At 40.9% G+C, this 20,643-nt stretch overlaps 1 protein-coding gene and 1 long non-coding RNA gene across 2 annotated transcripts; one reads left to right on the top strand and one right to left on the bottom strand.

Moving 5' to 3' along the window:
* Window positions 1-1,239: 1,239 nt before the first annotated feature.
* tp73 (tumor protein p73) lies at window positions 1,240-20,316 on the top strand. The gene is made up of 11 exons (XM_076094282.1): window positions 1,240-2,115; window positions 2,969-3,119; window positions 8,339-8,587; window positions 16,696-16,882; window positions 17,107-17,222; window positions 17,816-17,925; window positions 18,399-18,545; window positions 18,779-18,836; window positions 19,121-19,248; window positions 19,578-19,732; window positions 19,925-20,316. Exons 1-11 carry the CDS (start codon window positions 2,057-2,059, stop codon window positions 20,074-20,076), a joined length of 1,512 nt encoding a protein of 503 aa, XP_075950397.1. The 5' UTR covers window positions 1,240-2,056; the 3' UTR covers window positions 20,077-20,316.
* LOC142952555 (uncharacterized) lies at window positions 13,296-17,218 on the bottom strand. Its single transcript, XR_012954678.1, has 3 exons — window positions 17,081-17,218; window positions 13,685-13,791; window positions 13,296-13,601 (listed from the first exon to the last, which is right to left on the bottom strand). It is a non-coding gene; the product is annotated as an uncharacterized LOC142952555 (long non-coding RNA).
* Window positions 20,317-20,643: the final 327 nt, after the last annotated feature.

Genomic DNA, 20,643 nt, shown 5'->3' with positions numbered 1-20,643 from the left:
TTTAAATTAATTTCCTCTCAGTTGGGACAGTGTATTTTCTTGCATAAAATGGCCCTCGGGAAGCCAGTGTGTGTGTGTGTGTGTGTGTGTGTGTGTGTGTGTGTGCGTGCGTGTGTGTGTGTGTGTGTTGTCATGGGTGCCGTAACCCGGGAGGGGAGACTCAAAGTAGAGACAGGTGAATATCAGTTGTCATTGTCGAACTTGAAAAGACATTTAGGCACAGAACCAGCAGAGGCCGTACTTTTTAGAATAACCTTTCAAAATAGCTGAAGGCAATTTATAATTAAAAGACAAATAGCCTACATATTTATTTTCAATGCATGTCATTAAATCAACTTTTTCAACGCTTATCAATATCTATCTATCTATCTATCTGTCTATCTGTCTGTCTGTCTGTCTGTCTCATCCATAAGAAAAGGACAAACCAAACGTTCTAAAAAGCAATGTCTGAATTGTGTTGATCATAAGTAATAAATCATAATTTTGGTCAGGGTGAAAGGAGCAGACGAAGTGAAAAAAAAAATCGTCTGTGGTCCGGTGGATCCCAATTAAGCTGCTCCAAGTGTGGAGCAGAACTCTGAGGCCAACCCGTTTCATTCCCTCTGCTCGTCCTGCAGCGACGCTTTGTCAGATCCCTTGTGCAAACACACGAGCGTCTGGGATCTGACGAGGCGGCACTGAGGGACGAACTAGGAATGGGACCTGGTTTCTGAGGCGGCAGGCACCTCGAGAACCGCGGGAACCGGCAGTCACAGCTGCTGCTGCGCTCCGCGGTCACCACATTACTTGAGTGACTAGCCCGCGTGCACGTCGCAGGCCTCTTTATCATGCCTGTGCTGTTTTTTATGTCACGCCAATTTGATTATGTGGCATGTATCCAAACTGTATTAGACGAGCCTAAACGTGTGGTTGGGCAAATGGCCACATGATCAGCAAGAAGAACAACACAACTTTTGATCAATAATCATGACATCACTTTAGATGTTTACTGAGCTGCATATCTTCAATCGATTCAGTAAAGGCCTCCATACTGAAGGGTAAATATCTCTGATTGTAGAGATACAGTTGCTGTACAAATGAAAGTAATTAAACTGAAAACAAATTCAGAGAAAATGTAACACATCGCCTCTACCTGCATCGATTCCAGAGGAAGGTTTTGCATGTATGACTACTGTAAGCTGCAGCTTACATTTTTAAAGCCATGCACCTTTGCCACACTTTTTCTTGTGCAGTCGAGGGGGTTACTAAGGAGATATGACGCTGCTCTGGTGCGCAACTGTGGATATAGTAAACTTTGGTAGAACAAATATGCCCGACAGGATTTTGTGTTGTAGCCTATGTCATCTCTGACACATCAAACTGGTGATATGGAGACCCCACTTTATCAGTTTTAACGTAGGCCTGCAGAGCAATTGCTTTTCTATTTGTGGTGACAAACACGGATTTATTTGATAACTCGAAGTATTTTTACTCAAACCATCGCAGAGGCCCGGGTGTCCCTTTGCAGGTACATTTCTAAACTGTCACGATAATGTCTTTATCCAGCTGCTCTGTCAAAGTAAGACACGTTTCTGTCATTAATGAGAAGCGATTACTCTGCAAAGTGTGTAGACAACCAGAGGATAATGCAATCCGCTGTATAGCTCCACTTGCTTTTTGCTTCGATAGCTCCATTATGTCTGAACACATTTTAAGATTGCAGTGCAGGCTGTGTTATTTTGAGACAGAGGCGGAGGTGATGCTCAGACTTTGCAGAATGAGTGATGAGGCGGGCAGGTCTGAACACGCCCAAGCCCCCTGACACCATGCGCCACCTCACTGGGACTACATTAGTGTGCTCACACCTGGATGAGTGTGTTGTGTGTGTGTGTTTCGAATTGCTTATTCTCCCTTTTGAACACGGATAATATGATTATCTGGTAGTTTGTTTCCAACTATTTGAATCATTCTTTTTTTTTTTTTTTTTTTTTTGTATTCCAAATAATTTGATGTGTGTGCGCTCGTGTGTGTGCTCTGCAGAGTAATCTGTCCCTCACCAGACTACCCGCCCTCTAAGATGTCCCAGTCCACTGTCACTGAAGAAGGAGGCACCTTTGAGCACCTGTGGAGCTCCCTGTGAGTGTCAACAACACCTGCTGATGATTGTTTTAGTGAACATATTTTCCAAATTACGTAATGGTTTTATTAAAAATGTGAAATGCATCAGGCAATGATCAACAAACACATGTGATTCTGTCATCAACTAAATGATCTAATCAATAAACTATGATAGGATTATTCCAAATGTAATAATAATCCATAGTGTGTTCTGTTAATATAATTTAGGAAAGGGATGTCCTTTTTAAGAATACAAAATAAGATATTTATTAGAGGTTTTGGTGAGCAGACACAGAATCAGAGACAAACAACTATCGACATGTTCAGCCACTTATGTTCATCTATTCTGTGCTTTTCTCTGCACACGAGAAACTGTAAATATTTAAATTTTCCAACTAAGTTGCTTCCAATTCTTTCTCAATGTTGCACTGATCCTTCTGGGAGATTTCAAACTGCATTTTATGAGGAAAACATTTTTCAATAAAAGTAAATATCGCAGCTGTTTTACTCTTTAACAATATTTTAGGAATATATATTACTATGCATTACTAAATATTATAGAACGTCTAGTGAAAATCTGATATCAAGGTTTCTCTTTTCTTTTGTAAATATATATAATAAATACAACATTTTTCCCTGTAATAAAATTCAAAATATTCATACTTTTTTTTTAAACAACAAAAACGATCAAGGATTAACTTTACCCAACATTTTATTTGACTTTCTTTAAAACTACAATAACTTAAACAAGTTATCAAGTTCTGTTTATTTGCACATCAGGTACCTTGTCATGTGACACACTTGTGCTATGCTAATTCGTTTGAAAGCTCATCCCTCTTTGATCAACTTGTATGGTGTCATGTGTTCTCAGGGAGCCAGACAGCACCTACTATGAGCTCCCTCCAGGCAGCCAGCCAGGTGAGCGCCCAGTACCTTCCACCAGCACCCCGGGGAGCCACCGCAGTGCTGCAGAGGTCTCTATGGACGTTTACCAAATGAGGGACATGAACGACAACGTGATGGTAGGAAGCTCCCATTGCAGTCCAGTTTGTATCTTTGTGGTCAATCCTTTGCTGTTGAGAAGCTGTAGTTTATTTCTGTGAGCTGAAGGTGTTTTCCTGCTCTGTGTCCGATCTGATGATTTCTTTGTGAATAAACACACACACACACACACACACACACACACACACACACACACACACACACACACACACACACGCGCGCACTCTTTCAAAGATCTTTTCTTTTCCCATTTTGCTTGTTGTTTTGTATTGTCTCATGTTTTCCCTCCAGTGCTGAGGAGATTCCCTCCAATGTAGTTTCCCTCTTCTCTGCAGCATTTTCCCTCTCTCTATCTCCCTGCTGAGCAGACTGTTGGGACTGTGGGGTGTGTGTGTGTGTGTGTGTGTGTGTTTGGGGAGGGCTAATTAAACCCCTAGCCAGGACCCCTTGCTGCTCCACTGTAGAGCCATCTGTTGGCTGGGGCGTGTCTGTGCGTTTTACGTAAAAAAAAACATGCAAATATGTTCGCAGGTGTATGTACCTGCATATTTTTGTTTCTGGAAGGAAACTTAATACCCAGAGAATGTATGCTAACGTTGTATGTCCAGCCCAGATTTCAGCTAAACCACCATGACTTTTCTCAAAAGGAATTTAAGAGCACATTTTTGAGAACGTAATAAAAGGGGTCACGTTTTTGCAGGATCACACTGATATGCACAGTTCATCTTGTACATTTGTTCACTCTGTCCGTCTCTTTCTTACCAACATGAAATCAGAAGTCTCTCCTCAACACGCCTTTCCTTCCCCTTCTGATCTGGGATATTGGTCATGTAATCTTTAAGCGGGCAAGCCTGGGCCTGCCTGGCCGTTTAATGAATAGTCATGTCAGAAATAAGGGGGCGGAGCGAGGATTTGTTGTTCGACACCTATGCAAGGCAAGTTGAGATGGCCCAGTCAGTAAAGTGAAACAAGTGGAGGAGAAGAGAGGCAGGACATCCCCTGTATCCTCCATCATGTCCCGCTTCACAGAGTGGTCAGCTGGCCGCAGGGAGCTCGACTCTTACAGTCACACTTGACCACAGCAGACTGTACGACCTATGAGAGCCGGGTCACAGAGAGATCCTAGGATAGCCTTGTCTTATCTTTCAGGAGCCTTAAGATGCTGTGTGGCGTGGTAAGTGGACAAGAGTAACTTGTTTATGTTCTTGCATATTCAGCACTATTCTTTTATGTTTGGAGATGGTGTCTTGCAGGTGTGGTAGTGAAGATGGTTTGAGTCACGGAATGTAGAAGTTCTGGTATTACTTTGCTTCAGGGTCATTGTTTCAAACAGATGAATATGCTCATGACTCAGCATGCTGTTTGAGAGCGAGATGAAAATCTTTTTTGTTACATGGATGTTTAAATTATATATTTCTATTTCTATTTATATAGGTTGGCATGAATGTGGACCTCTTGAGAATGGCATATCCCGTTCCTGCACTTTGCCAAATATTCCCAACAGGGGGCAACCTTTTTACACATTTTACCTTCTCTCATCCTCACCTTAACATAGCTGGCGTGGTTGAGAACGAGCTGCAGTTTTCAAATGATGCCATGTCACTTCATGAAGCCTAACTTGTCAATTTGGTTATGTTGTTTCCTTATGTCAACAGGGCCATACGACAGCATGTGAGTCTGTGTTGTTAACTGTTTATTGAGTAGCTGTAAACAGAGGTCATTAGCGGGGTGACACTCTCCTTATTCTCAGCCCGTAATGTTTCACTCACCTTGACAAGTAAGGGTTGTTGTGGCAGGCTTATCTATGTTTCTAAATATGTTTAGCCTTTAAAGCTTGGCTTTGAGTTTCAGCTACCAGGATGGCTGCCCATAGGGGACATCAGATGCTGTTGGGATGGGAAGCTTAAACACTTACACACACACACACACACACACACACACACACACACACACAGTCAACCCACACACACACACTAACTCACACAGTGGCGGCTGAGGTTTTAGCTCTGTTTCAACTTGTTACGGATCGAGTTCAGGTATTAAGACCAAGCACACCTGCGAGCGCACATGTTTGTGTGACAGCGTGTGTGCACTTTTGCATGTGTGTGTGTCAAGTGTTTTTGTGTTGTTGAAACACCTGGGCTTACCTTGTCCCCGCAAAGCCCCATTGACAACACGTGTTGATGGAGATTTCAAAGGAAGTCAGTCAGATATTAAAGGGCGGACATAATGGCTCTTTTATACACCTCTCGAGAGAAAACACCCATCAGGGCACATCAGCCTATACTCATTTTCATATTTTTCATGAACACATTTGTATCTCAGATATTTCAGGGCCTATTTTCCACTGCCAGACATAATACACACTTGATTAAGGGGGCCACTAACAGTATTTTTCATTGTCAATTAATTTGACATTATTTATCAATTCATCTACTGATTGTTTTGTCGGCAAAATATCAGTAAATAGAAAAATGCCATGTATCTTCAAAATTGTTCTTTAATCCAAATCAACACTCTAAAAACCCTCATATATGATAAAGAAAGCAATGAATTGTCACATGTAAAAAAACAGTGAAAGTTAATGAGTATCCAATCAAAATAAGCTTTAGTTGTTTTGAACCCAGCTGTCTCATGTATGAGGTGTTGTGCTGCGTGTACCTGAGTTAGAGTCAATGTACAGATCCAAACACCCACTCATGAGTGCATCCTCATTTAACCTACAGATAGTTTGCATTAAGGCTAGGCCATTGACCTGTCCCTTTGCTTTCATCTGATGAACCATGGCATGAGGTTTAGTTTACATATCCTTGTGTAACTTTGTCTCAGTTGTGTCTGTGTTTTTTGTCAGTGTCTGATGTTAAAAACACAAAGCAGAGCAGAAATTAAGTGATGCTGTATATTGCTTACGGTTGGGGATTTATAACTTATATAAAGTATGGCATAGGTGAAAATAATAATTCCCATATCCAGTCTTGAACGTGAGGTGTGCAATGGGGGGCCTGGGGGAAAGATAGCACTGCTATCATGCTTTCAGCCGGCATACTCGCGTTATCCGTTGTACTTCGTCTTCTCCAGGTGCTAGAGAGTTTGTTGTTGTTTTGGACAACAAAGTGACCAATAGGTCAAGGAGGTTATTTATGTCCTCAGGCGATAAGTTATCATTTTACTTTCCTTTGCGCTGCAGAGGACATTTCATAAGTCGTCTTTGATAAAGTTTGAGCAAATCAAATTTTTTTCAATTGGTGGCATTTTTTGCATACAAATTGAATATCAATAATTGAATTCCCCCCAAAAGCGTTGTTTATTTTGTTAAATAATAAAGGCTGGCCCTTCCTGGTTGATTTGTCAACTAGTTGGTTATTTTGGTCTTAGTCAACTAAGATTTCTTTGGTCGATTAGTCGTTTTCTATGCTTTTTCCAGGCGGAGTGACTCATTTCCAACAAAACATATGAACACCAAATTTAAAGTGTTGCTTTTGTGTGATTCTTTGTGGAGGAACTCAGTTTTACAGTAAATTAACTAATCGATAAGTTGAGTGTTAGTTGACGAAGAACTTCTTTGGTCAAGGACAGCCCTATAAATTATATTCTACTGCAATTGCTTGGTTTCATTTTAGATGTGGATTATGGCCAAACATGTAAAAACTCCTTATTTTGAACCCTAAACATCCATAGAGTATACAATTAAAATAAACCTTTTATTCAGATAAGTTCCATCCAGTAACAATGATTTCCTTCAAAGCGTCCGGACCTGCTGTTTTAAAAAAAAGTCCAGCCTTGACTGCTGACTGAATGCTATGTTGATATACAATACTGGGTAGGTCTGACCCTTGAACTCTTGTTCTTTCATGTGTTTTCCTTCTTGTCTCTCTCTCTCTCCCATTCTCTGTCAGACCAGACAGTGTTTACTTAGTGCAGGGCTTCACAAGGTGTTTTGGAGCGTGTGTGTACATGTGCCCCGGCATTGCCGTCTATGTCCGGGCTTGCCATAATTAGAACGTTGTACCATTTTTTGGGTTCCCATCCGTCTTTCCCTCTCTCCCGCTCTCCCTTTTCGTCTCAGTCTATCGTTTCTCTCTCTCTACACCAGTCCTCACCTTTCTCCCTGTCCTGGCTGTTCATGTGTCTGTGTGTGCATGAGTGTGTTGGGTGTTGCACTGATGCACACCTCACTTGAACTCTCTGGTTAGGCTATAGTCCTGCACTCTCTTTGCTTTGATCTGTTTGGACGTTTCTGACTGAAGAGTTGACAAATGAGACTAGAGCACTAGAAGATGTACTACGTGAAAAAGAAGGTAAAAAATGTTTTGTTTTTTCTTCTGCTCATAGGGTAATTGTGTGCGTATGTGTTGCTATTTCAGTTTGAGCATCGGTGTCAGTTATTTGACACACGTATATGTATACAGTTCAAACAGCAGGAATAGGATATTTTTTTAAATCCACAATATAGATAGTTTGTGTTTTCATATTATTACGTGTAGGTCAGTTTGTCTTGTTGAATGTGTATCAACTGATGTTAAATTGGTCGGATAATAGTTTGTTGTTCAAATAAATGAATTGTCTGATGTTGATAAGAACGTGGACAGGAGGACTCACAGTACTGTAGTTGGTTGTTTGTGCGTTCTGACTTTTCAGTGTTTCTGTTCCAGTTGAGTGACAGGGAATCAACTAATGAACCTGGGTGATCCAAAAACTAATAACTGCAGCACCCACAAAACAGTTTTCTGTCCACAGTCACAGAGTTCATTCATTTTGACAAGTGTGTCACCACACACACTTCAGTGCAACGATTCTTCCCTCTTCTCAAACACAGTGGAGAGGAAAAGAGGGCAATGGCAGGCAATTAGGCAGATTATGCATGTGTTTTACAACTTGTCTCAAATAGCCCCAAGGAGGCTACTGTGGGGAACTCACAGTAGTGGCACTCACTTACACTCAATCATACACACACACACAAAGTCATGTTTGTGTCTCTACTCTCGTTTTTCGTAAGTCTTTTTCATTTATAAATCGCACAAAAAGGGCCCAGCATTTATCACTGACACCTAGACAATTATACATGCACCCGTCCAACACACATGCAGCGTCACACTACCTGTAACTTGCTGTAATCCGACCTATTGTAAGCATCCAAGCCCTTGTCTGTCCCACACCTCTACCTGTACCCTCCCTCTCTCCTCCCTCCCTCCTTCCCTCTTCGCTTCCCTCATTCTCTGCCGTCTTCTTTTCTCCCCAGTCCCAATACAACTTGCTGAGCAGCAGCATGGAGAGCCTGGGGAGCCGTGCGACGTCCGCCAGCCCCTACAGCTCGGAGAACGCCTCCTCGTCGACCGTGCCCACCCCCTCACCCTACTCCCAACCCAACTCAACCTTTGAGGGCCTGTCACCTGCCCCGACCATCCCCTCCAACACTGACTATCCCGGACTGCACACCTTCCAGGTGTCCTTCCAGCAGTCTAGCACCGCCAAATCTGCAACATGGACCGTGAGTACACACACTTTCTTGGCTTTGGCATATGTGTGTGTCTGTGTGTTTGTGTGCTTCTCCGTCTTTTTCTTGGTCTCTGTCTTACTGAGTGACTGTTGTGCACATAAACCTGCACACAGAGACATTATTTCACACTCACTCAAGCTGGCACTTGTGCAGGCTTGTCGCATGCAAGAGAAAGTTGTGCAGCATTGAGTGATTCATCTTGTCCTATACTCACCTCTCCTAGTCAAATCTAATGGGGAAAGGTTGGTACGAGGTCCAGAAAGTTTTTTGCCCTGTGTGTGTTTGTCTTGTTAGACAATTCTAGCACTGTATTTAAAAAGAAAATTAGTTTATGTACAATGAGTGTAATGCAAGTTTAGGAATTGTTGGGTCACTTATTGCCATACTCTATGAGATTAATGCGGTAATAACACACATATTTGGAAAAGGCTGTTATAGTATGTCAGAATGTTTGTCTTAAACCATAAATTATACTGTGGTTGTATGAGTTACTGAAAGTCAACATCCGGTATTTGATTTGAACCTTTGGGACATGCTTCGTACTGAGAGGGCTTGTTGAAAAGAATATTATCCTTAGTTTTGAAACAGAGACAATATGATGCATTTCCATGTAGTACTAAAAGAAATGTAAGAAAATTATTGTTTTTACTGGTATACTGTGTTTGCCACCAATACATGGTAGCAGTGGTAATGGTTGTAGTAGTTGTACACAACTGAAAGGATGTATTTTAGCATTTTATTGGGTACAAGAACAAACCAAAACAGCTGAACGTATACAAGACGTGACCAAACCACACAACTATCTTGTGACGGGAAGGTGGTGAGAGACAGGTGAAATGGGAGCTTTGTAATTTGTCATGAACTGATGAGAATTCTCCCGCTGGAAAGGTGTCACCTCTGACTGTCACACAGTTGACCTCCCTGAAACAAGAGAACCAAGAGACAAACTGCACATCCCTCACTGGAAGTGTGTATGTGTGTGTGTGTGTGTGTGTGTGTGAGAGATTGACTGAGGGGCTCCTCCGCGGCTGTGTTTGCTGGAAGTAACCATGCATGGTGGGCTCCTTTACTGAGCCCTCAGTGATGTAAGAAGATCCCCTTCTGGACATTAGAGTGGTGGTCTTTGACCCGCTGCTTTTCTTTCTCTGTCTCTTTCTTCCTCTGGTCTTAACTCACACTCATGGCTGTCACCTCTGGCGCCTAAAGTTTCGTCCTGTCTTCTCCATCATCTCCTTTCCCTCACTTCAAGTCTCTGACTCAGGTCTTTCTCAGAGCCAAACTACATCAACAGAAACCAAGGAAAACATGGACAAAAATGATAAGCTTGTTTTACCTGAGAAATCACTGCAACTTAATAAAATCCTGAAATACACCTGTTTCAACCTATTTGGTTCAGCATGGCTCTTACAATTCTGTCCTTCAAATTAACCTGCCTTGTACTTTCTCTTACAGTCTACAGTTTGGAATATTCCTAATAACTTGATTAAAGGGTGCCTGCCATCTTCTGTTTCTATAATCACCCTGCAGTCCCATCTACCCCTTTGTAACAAAATAAACTCCTCTTATCGACTTTGGTTTGCATGGATAATAGTTTAATTATTCCAATTCACGTGCCTGAACAATTCAAGTCGTAGCAGTTTTTTGTTACGAGGGGAAGGGAGACAAAGGAGTTTTTGACTGGCACACGACTTAAGATACAGATGATGACGCAGCAGAAAAAAGGATTTTGAGGAAACCTGTGATTATTCAGATTGCTCTGCTACGATTAAACAGGAGGGGTTAGAATGAGAGAGAAAGACTGGGTGATTGCTCATAGCTTTTATGGAGTTTACTGTATTAAAGGCTTTGTCTTTTATCTTGCATGCCTGACTATAATATTGGCAAAGTATCAGAAGATGTATTTAAGTGTTATTATACAGTAGCTATGAAACGACAACATTTTTCATGTGTGAAATACAGCAGTATGATCATCCTGTAAGATATATGATACTATTGTTCGCCTTACAGATATAGATAGATAGATAGCACACAACATGTATGTATCTGCAGCATCTACAGTACATGCGGTTGTTTCCTTTAAAAAGTTCCAAATAAAAATGAAAGCATGCAGGAGTTTTTTCATGTTTCACAGAAAAAACAAACCAAGAAAACTTAGTGCACTTAAAGGTTTGCCAGGCCAGGTTTGAGGCTCACATCATGTCGGCGAGTCGAGAAAAGAGATTACGGTCAAGCCTCTCAGAATGAATACGCCTCTACTACAGGGAGGGGATTTCCCAAAAAATAGACCAGGGGTGCAGAAGGATATGTGTGTGTGTGTGTGTGTGTGTGTGTGTGTGTGTGTGTGTGTGTGTGTGTGTGTGTGTGTGTGTGTGTGTGTATTTATCCAAAACTCATTGCAAGGCCCAGGTTTGCACATGATTGAAACAAAATAATGGCTATATGTGGTCCAGACTGAGTCACCTTGTTCGATTTAAGGAGTTAACAGTCTCTGGGTGTCGAGCTGATTTCTTGTGGCCTCAGGCAGTGGGGAATGCCGAATGCCATAGGGGCATATTGACTATAATCAGTTACTTTGCCGCCCCTCGTCCCCACCCCTTAGCCTCCCACTGAGAACAAGTGGCATGCAGTGATTTTGGAGATTACAAAAAACAGCTACTTATTGCATCAAGCATTTCTCATTAAATCCCGTCTTCTCAGATTGACAACTGAATGATTTACAGTTGGTTGGTGGCTTCATACAAATTGCAATCAAACCAGTCCACATTGGCTTCATCATTCAAAAAGTGAAAGAAGAGAAGAGCAAAACAAGAAGAAGAGATTGGACCAGAAGATACAATTCATTTTTTTTTCTCTTCTGCCATAATATTTCTGCATATAGTAACTCCATTCAAGTCCATGTTAAGCTAGTCTGGTAATCCTCCAGTCCCCCTCCTGTCTCGTCAAGACACTGTGCATTAGTGATAATAGCTCTGAAACTCTGCCGCTCTCTTGAAGATGATTCCTTGGCATGGACGCAGGCAAGCATCACTGTGGCTGGAAATGAGATCTAACACCTCAGCCTTGTCAAATAATAAGACCTCTTTCCGTACACTCAGACTTCATCTTATGAGTATGTGTGTGTGTGTGTGTGTGTGTGTGTGTGTGCGTACAGTATGTGTAACGAGTGGGAGGGGGTGTGACGCAGTGGGTGCGGGCTCAAGCATGCACTACAAGGCAGCTTGTCAGAAGCTGCTCTTCCCAGCTAATAGTCTCTATCCGTTAGGACACAGGTCCCAACACGCCCTGCAAAATGCATCCTTCCCTTTCTTTCCCAATGCATCATCTGCGGCCACATCACCATTGGCCTTCCTGCTGAGCATCGGATCTGGGAAAACACACTCAATAAGGAAGATTATTTACACACGGTACTCAAATGTGTATTATCAATGACAACACATAAGTAAATATATTAAGTTGTTCATAGTTATACAAGTTTGTGTCATTCAGATCAATTTGTACTGCAAATGCAAGAGATTTCTTATAGTCACCCAGCAGAATAAGTGCTAAAAAGAAAGCGGCCTTCCTGATTGATATCTTGACTACATTAATTCCTGTTCAACAGTGTACGTTGTCCAGTATCAAGATTGGTCAATGGATATGTTCTGGACTGTGGGATGCCATCAATAATGTTAATTATTTGGTCTGTTCTGCTGTGTGTCCCTTAACACTCCGTGTAACACTGTGTGTTTGACATCCTGTCTGGTCGACTTTTGCAATATCCATGGACTGTGCCAGTGTTGTTCACGCATCCTTCAGAGTATGGTGATTAGCAGTCAATATGAACACAAAAGGGAAACCTTGCAGGAAGATTCCCAATTATTTCAGGGTTAGATCTTTACTAAAGAGAACCAAGTTATAGTTATAGTATATATTGTTAAGGAATCAGTCGGTAAAGGTCATTCCATCTTTTCTTATTTCCCTTGAAAGTCTTATGGAGATAAACCGTAACTTTAACAGCAGTTACCATGACCTCAAGGAAAGTGGTGGAGATCTTCAATTTTCTAAATTGATTTTAATCCAATATGATTACAGGCTGCATAGAGATCTAGCTTAGGCTGCGCTGATATGTACAGCAAGCATAATGTACGTCAGCTCTGTGTGCCTGTGTATGTCTTCCAACATATTCAATATTGGGAGAGTTAAGCGAATTTGCGGTGGGCAAGTTGTTGCTTGTGTATATGGATGACGGTCTGGCAATTATCACCCTGTCTCCAGGAGCCTGTCAGGACCTGCCTCCACTGGTCCACCACTGCGTAGAGGCATGGATGGATGGGTGGATGGGTGGGATTGCAATAAAAATGGACGATTGTATAGTTAGTAACAGAATTATACAGTGTAAAGTCATGATCACATCATAACATTTTGGGATGGATTTATATATGTTTCCAGCACATTTGATCAAATGTATAGGTGAGCTGCTGATACATGTGTGTATAGCTTAAATTACATTTTATTAATACAAAAACTCCCAAATGACCTCCAGATAAGAAAGAAATCCAGCATGCAAATTATGTTAACGTGAACATATCACCATCTTTACTAGGTTGGTAGTCCATAAAGCTTACAGGCAGAATCCATATTGGTTCTTTGCAAAGCTTGTTTTTACAAGACTAGCCTGTTTGTTACAGTTAATATGACACCTCATAAAATTGTCAACAGATTCCATTGAAAATTGATGGAAAGTTAGGCAATTTACCAAAGTTTATGATGCAGATTCAGGAGATATTAAAGACTTTCCTAAAATCTTTGAACATTTACATCTTCAAGTGATCCAATCTTTTCCTCTTCTCTTTCTTAATTTCCTCTTCTAACTCACCTTGACCATTTTTTCCAGGTCATTGACAAAGCAAATGATATCTTTAGCCTTTGATCGTGTTTGTTCTTTCTCCATCTTTTTGTACTTCCTTTCCATCCCTTCATCCTTCTGATACAGAGCCCAGTTCATCCATCATTCAGCATCTTTTATCTGTACCAGAACATACACCAGATACTTTGATTTCATTTATGCTGCACTACACTTCGAACAATGACACACAAAGCTGAACTCACATTTGTATGTATGTGTGTGAATGCCTATGCCAAGTCGCTGCATGTGCACACACGTCTGTGTGGAGGACAAGTTGAGACGTCTCCCATGGCATCTGTACCCCGGTAGACTGAAAACAGAAAAAGTAATTTATAACTTTTTCATGCACTCTGCGATGTCCAAAAACAATACCACCAAACCCAGCTCCCCAATCATCCCGCAACTTATCATAAGATTATCTTCTTCTCATCTTCTTTGTGTGAATAAAGAATCAAACTTTGCAATGGTCCTTTTTGTGTAACACGGGACACGATCTTGTCTTTTATATTTGATTTAGTTTCTACTTCAAAACACCTGCAGAAAAACAATGAACAATATTTTTGAAACGCTCTTTGTTGTTTTTACATGTTCTCCGACATCTAACATTTGTGAGTCAGTTGCTAAAAAGCATTGCATTGGTGATGTAGGCTACTATAGATACTAAAACAGTAGTGGGCTGCCTGCATTTCCCTACACAAGTGCATTAAACCACCATGATTGGATATCAATGACTCATTTATGTGATGCTGTCTACTGAAACCTGAAACCACATTTCCTTTGTTCCACTTTTCAAACACTGAAGGAGTTACTATTCGTTTTGCTGTGATCATGCTGGAAAGCAAACCATTGGTCATCAGTTTTGGAGATTTGATTTGTTACTGCAGGAAAAGTCCCGTTGTCTCTAAATACAGAAGTCTGCCTGGCTGTTGCATCTCAGAGAAATTATTTATTCATGGTATGGACAGGCTGTTGAGACTTGTCAGGGAAAGCTAGGTGGGAAAAGGTAATGTTGTGCACAGGTATTTCCATTTCCCTCGAGGGAGGGATCATGGCTAGGGGTGTGTGTGTGTGTGTGTGTGTGTGTGTGTGTGTGTGTGTGTGTGTGTGTGTGTGTGTGTGTGTGTGGTTTTAAGGGGCTTAGTAACGGTATCACAACAAGGAATCCAAGCAGTTGTTGTTGGAATGACTCCTTCCCAGCCGTCATTGGGCTAGAGGCTGTCTGGTGTCTGGGAGTCAAACCAGAGTCCGGATCATCAGTGGGAAATTTAAAGAAGTTATTACATTTCAATTTGAAGAATTTACCTGATCTTTTCCAAAAGAAAAAAACTCTTAACTGGACATTCAAAGTAACAGTAAGGTGTAGAAAGAAACATAGGGGAAAGCATGACATGACTCGGGGTTAGCAGAACTTTTGGGGACTGGAAAGACCCTCACTGCCTCCTGAAGGCCTATTTCTGTCAAACTCCATACTGCCAGTTTGTAATACAGGCATTCAATTTATTATATATATATATATATATATATATATATATATATATATAGTAAAAAAATGTTTTTGTGGAAAGGTAAAGTTGGTGGAAGGTTGCTTCGAAGTTAATATGTTTTGCATTTTCTAAAAATCCTTGATTATTGATGGATGATACTTGGCTAACAGATCTGGTTAATATGGTTCAGGGTTTAACTCCAATTCATCTATCAAACTCACATTTGTCTTGCATAAAAGCATCACTAAACCCAGGATAATATAATCAAATTTACCAGATAAAAAATGGAAAAATTATGCTTGAAATGGGATTCTGGTTACGCTGAGGTTTAAGATGCAGATCATGTAATGGTTCAGTTTGAGTAGGGCCATTCATTCGACTCTCTTCGTGTTTTTGGTTTGTCTCTACTTTTTCTCATCTGAAATACCACGTGGCAAAATGCCGTTGAAATGTTATATACATCTTGATATGTATTGTATTTCTGCCATATGGTGTGCTGTTACATTTGTATTCAGGCCCACTGCAGCAAGTCCATGCAGGACAACTGTCTTCTCAGTTTTTTCCTTGAAGGTCTCAGTTTGATTTTTACAGGGAAGATTTTTGAGATTTTGTGATTGTGTTGGGACATGTTAAGGCTTCTCCATCCCTTGTCCCGGTGTCTTTGGATGTCTACTGGTATTTACACACATACATGCATGTATGCATGCGTGTGTAAATGCTTGTAAACTGAGGAATCACTGAAGATTTGGCTTTAGCACAGATCAGAATATTTTCATTGAACTTTACTGTAACTGAGTACCAGTGGTAAATGTTTAATTAAGGTTTTCTTTCAGCTTGTACACATTCTCAGACACAACTATTTTTTCCTTTTTGTCCTTTTGAACTTCCACTTCTCCTCCCCCAGCTGTAGCATCTCACATTATTATACTAACAAACCCAGTCTGCTGGATAATAATTAGTTGTTCATTCTAATAACACAGTAATTACCTTTACTACGCAGACGAAAAATGTACTGCTGACTGTTTAACAGTCCCCGTGTATTTTCCCTTTCCTCTTCCTTTCATGCTCTCTCTTTCCCCAAATACAAAATTTGTTCCTTAGTCATAACTTGATGTGATAATTATAGTGCCCTGTGGTCACAACCCATAGATTTATCATCGTATTATCAACTAGCTCTTTATTTGTCCACATTTTCATTTCAATACTTTTTTGGCTGTCATGCTCATTGATAAGGTAATGGCATAAATCAAATGCAATTTTAATTTTAAACAACAATTCCACCTCCAGAGACATTGTTTTTGCTAAGATGTTAGTGCACACCTTTTGAAATCAACCCTTCCCTCCTTTTTCCCCTCCTTAGTTTATTCATAGCTACTATGTGAGAGCATTTACATAAGAAGACAAAACACTCAGTTTGCATGTCTTTAAGTTTAATTTGCAGTAGGCTGTTTGAAAAAATGTAAATAAGAAGGCATTACTCGCTATTCCCTTGATAACTTGATTCTTTATGTATCTTCATGTCTTAAAGTGTAAATTGGAATTTAAAATTAAAAGAGAAAGTAAAATTCCTTGCAGTTGGGAATGCAAATTTAGACATAACTGATTTTGCATTTTGCATTTTGTTGGACAAAGCTTTAGTTCACACTCCCATGCAACTGACTGCTAGTGATAACAACCCAGACCACTGACTTGAGCCTCTCCGGTCCTGTGTGTGTTATTTCCCCACCCAGTACTCTCCCTTGCTGAAGAAGCTCTACTGTCAGATTGCCAAGACCTGTCCAATCCAAATCAAGCTGTCCTCCTCTCCTCCTCATGGCAGCATCATCAGAGCCATGCCCATCTACAAGAAGGCGGAGCATGTCACAGAAGTGGTCAAACGCTGCCCCAACCACGAACTAGGACGAGACTTCAACGATGGTATGATAAACAATCCTGGTCCTTTGACCATAACTGACTGTACCTGGACATTTTATGTCGACAACATTATCCCCAAACTATTTTGTCGTAGTTGGTTGAACAAAATAAGGGCGATGAAGTGAATGACATGACATTTAATAACCAAGACTGTCTGTTATCCGTGATGCTTTGACTTCGATCAACCAACTGTGTCCTTACCTGTTCTTTCATCATTCTCGTCAAAGGCCAAGCAGCCCCGGCCAGTCACCTGATCCGAGTAGAGGGGAATAACCTCTCTCAGTACGTGGATGATCCTGTCACTGGACGGCAGAGTGTCTTCTTGCCGTATGAGGCTCCACAGGTTGGTGGTTCATCAGCTACTGTGGATCACAGAGACACACAATACATTGCAAGCTTAGGGACGGGACTCATGACCTCAAACACCACAAATTATGGGTGAATGTACAAAATATTTGAGATATTTACTCTTTTCATGAAGTATACCCATGAGGTGAATCCTAGTTGATTTTCATCCATCTCAATATCTGAAAGATATCCCTATTATGTTGTACATTCAGCCCAAGTGTTTTAAAAGACACACAATGGATCGGTCAAGCTCAAAGAAACAGTCAATTTCTCCGAGGTACTTCGTAAGAAGCACATCTATAAATAAAGATGCCGAGCATGTCCATACAAGTGCAAGAGTGAGAAATCATCATGACTGTGATTGCACCTGGGGAGGTTAATGCAGAGTATGAGCGTCTCGCCTCACATCAAAGTGCACAGCAACACTGCCCTCTAGTGCTGAATTAGCATATATACTGTAAAATCTATCTGTAAAACGGGATGTTTGCTAGCGAACAGATGCGCACACTGATAGAAACTGTTTGAACAAAGTGTCATTAAACCAACAAAACTTCAAAACAGCCAATTATTCTCTATTTTGTGTTTCAGGTGGGGACTGAGTTCACCACCTTCCTGTATAACTTCATGTGCAACAGCAGCTGTGTGGGCGGCATGAACAGAAGACCCATCCTCATCATCATCACTTTGGAAACCAGGGAGTAAGTCAACAATTCACAATTCATACATGCAGACAGTTCAACCCATGTCTCTCTTTTTAACCAAACGAGCAATTCTCAGCTCTTTGTCATGTGCTTTGTTTTGATTCTTTCTTGCGCCGGGTATTTGGATTTTATGAATTTACAAATGTTTTACAACAGTACATACTTGTTAATGATACAGGACAAAACCCATCAACATACAGATCAATGGAAAGTGCAGAATATTATACATATCACATTATACACACTGTTATTACTACATATAGTCAATATTCAGTGCCATTTACCATGATAATGTACAATTTAGCAGTCTGGCTGCAGCCAAAGAGTATAGTGTGAGACTATTTAGTGCATTGATCCACCAGGCTAAAGTAAAACTGAAAAGTAAAAAGATACTTGGCCTTGTTAGAGAACCTGCATTTTCTTAACAAACGTTATTTGAGTATATTTCCTATCCCCGATTATCTCTGCAGCGGTCAAGTGTTGGGCAGACGGTCGTTTGAAGGTCGGATATGTGCGTGTCCTGGCCGAGACCGCAAAGCAGATGAGGACCACTTCAGGGAACAACAGGCCCTGCATGAAAGTGTGGCCAAAAATGGCAGTGCCAACAAGCGCAGTGAGTTGAATAAAATTGAACAACACGTTCATCTTAACTACAAATTTAAATAGTGACTTTTTATATGTCGTGATACTTAGATGTTGCTCTCTGGCTGTTGGTGTACATTCAACAATCAACCAAGATATCTTGGTCCTCAATCAGAATACGATTTTGAAATGTGTCAGAAACCTGCTCAATCATAATTCTGATTCTGTCGTCTGCAGACTTCAAACAGAGTCCTCCAAATATTCCCAGTCCAAATATTAACATGAGGAAGAGGCGGCATGGAGAAGAAGAGATTTACTATATTCCCGTAAGAGCCTTTCACACACTTATCATTTGACATGACAGTAGTGTTAACAGTGTAATTCAGACATAAGTTACAGATGATTTAGACTTGATATATGAGATTTTAGACCTTTAAATTGTCAAATTCATTCATATTCGTATGTGGAAATATTTACGCTACAATGACTAGTCAAGTAAATTTGACCAATATCACAAATCTCTTGACTAGAAGAGAGTAGCATTGTATCAAACACTGGAAACATTTTTTTTTAAGGACTGCCTTATTGTATGTGTTGTGTTTGTGTGTAGGTTCGTGGTCGGGACAACTTTGAGTTGCTGATGAAGATTAAAGACAGTTTGGAGCTGGTGGAGCTGGTGCCGCAGCCACTGGTGGACTCCTACAGACAACAAACACAGCAGCAACTTCTGCAGAGACCGTGAGTCAATCCAACACTAACACTATGCACAAGCACACAGACGGCTACTGGTAAACATGCACACATACTGTACATATAGGTGACTGAAAAGATTTGATTGACCCAAACACATGAACAAAAACAAAAAAGGCATATAAAAAACTCAAATTTCTTTATTGTTTTTTTTAGCTGAAGTCTGTGATTAAAATAAAGAGAAGGATGTAATAGAATAAACCTCACAAAAACTGGACATTTAGAGTCTTGTTGAATTCATCAAACTGACTGTTTTACTCGCTAACACACAGACACGCATTCCTCTAACCTCAGTCACATTCTCCTGTTTTCTCTAGGAGCCATATAGCATCCCCCTCCCCTTACTCTCCACTGTCCAACATGAACAAACAGAATGCCCACGGAGGCCTCAACAAATCGCCCTCTGTCAACCAGCTGGTGGGGCAGCAGCACCAGCAGCATCACACTGCCCCCACCTCCATAGCGCATATGGGTGAGTATCTATATATGTGATTCAAATCAAATCGGATGTACTCACAAAGCACATTTTTTAAACCAATTTATTGTAAAGTTTTCTGATCAGAAAATATCAATGCAAACAGAGCCTGTTTATGCCATTATAGTTCAGTTCTTTGTGCTATTCTGCCACTCATTATTTCATTGATCACCCCTCCCTTTCTCACAGGTTCAAACATGCTCAACAGCCACCACATGCAGGGAAATGGTGATATGAATGGTGGACACAGCAGTCAGACTATAGTGTCTGCCTCCCACTGCAGCCCGCCCCCTCCGTATAACCCTGACCCCAGCCTTGTCAGGTACCTCACCCTCCAATGACACTCCTTCTTTATCCTCCTGTAAAGGGCCAGCAGACAATCAGATGCACTTGTTGGGTTAAATTCAAATGTTGATACCAAAAACAGCTCGTTTGTTGGACCATGTTCGTACAAATTTGATCAAACAGGTTTTTGGAGAAGTTCCTAATTTGCAGCAACATGTGTCTAGATTGAACTGTGTTATGCAGTCAGTTTGATTTGATTATGGCTGCTTTGTAGAGGCTTGCCATTACATCACAAATCGGGCAGCCATGGCTGGTGCCTTAATGAAGGTCCATTGAGGAATTGGCTGCATGGAAATAATCTCTCTATATAATTGGGGGGTAAATAAACAAAGGCATTACCTTGAAAGGTTGTGTTATGGGAGAAGGGTAATTTGGTAATGTTTTAAGTAAAAGTGAAAAGTGTGTATTGGTATTTTTGTTTCCAAACTTTGGCTACTTTGATATAACAACTGTCCTGCCACCAGTAGTACGAGATATGTCTAAAAATGTCTGTCTTGTCTTTGTTAGCTGGCGAAAAGTAATTTACAAAACAAATGGTGTTCTTGCCTAAGCTTGCTCCTATT

Source organism: Anarhichas minor, unplaced genomic scaffold (genome assembly GCF_050575085.1).
Source record: "Anarhichas minor isolate MPS153535 unplaced genomic scaffold, ASM5057508v1 ptg000003l, whole genome shotgun sequence".
In the NCBI taxonomy this organism is placed as follows: domain Eukaryota; kingdom Metazoa; phylum Chordata; class Actinopteri; order Perciformes; family Anarhichadidae; genus Anarhichas; species Anarhichas minor.
The sequence above is the reverse complement of the archived record's forward strand: the minus strand, read 5'-3'. Positions and strand labels throughout refer to the sequence as shown.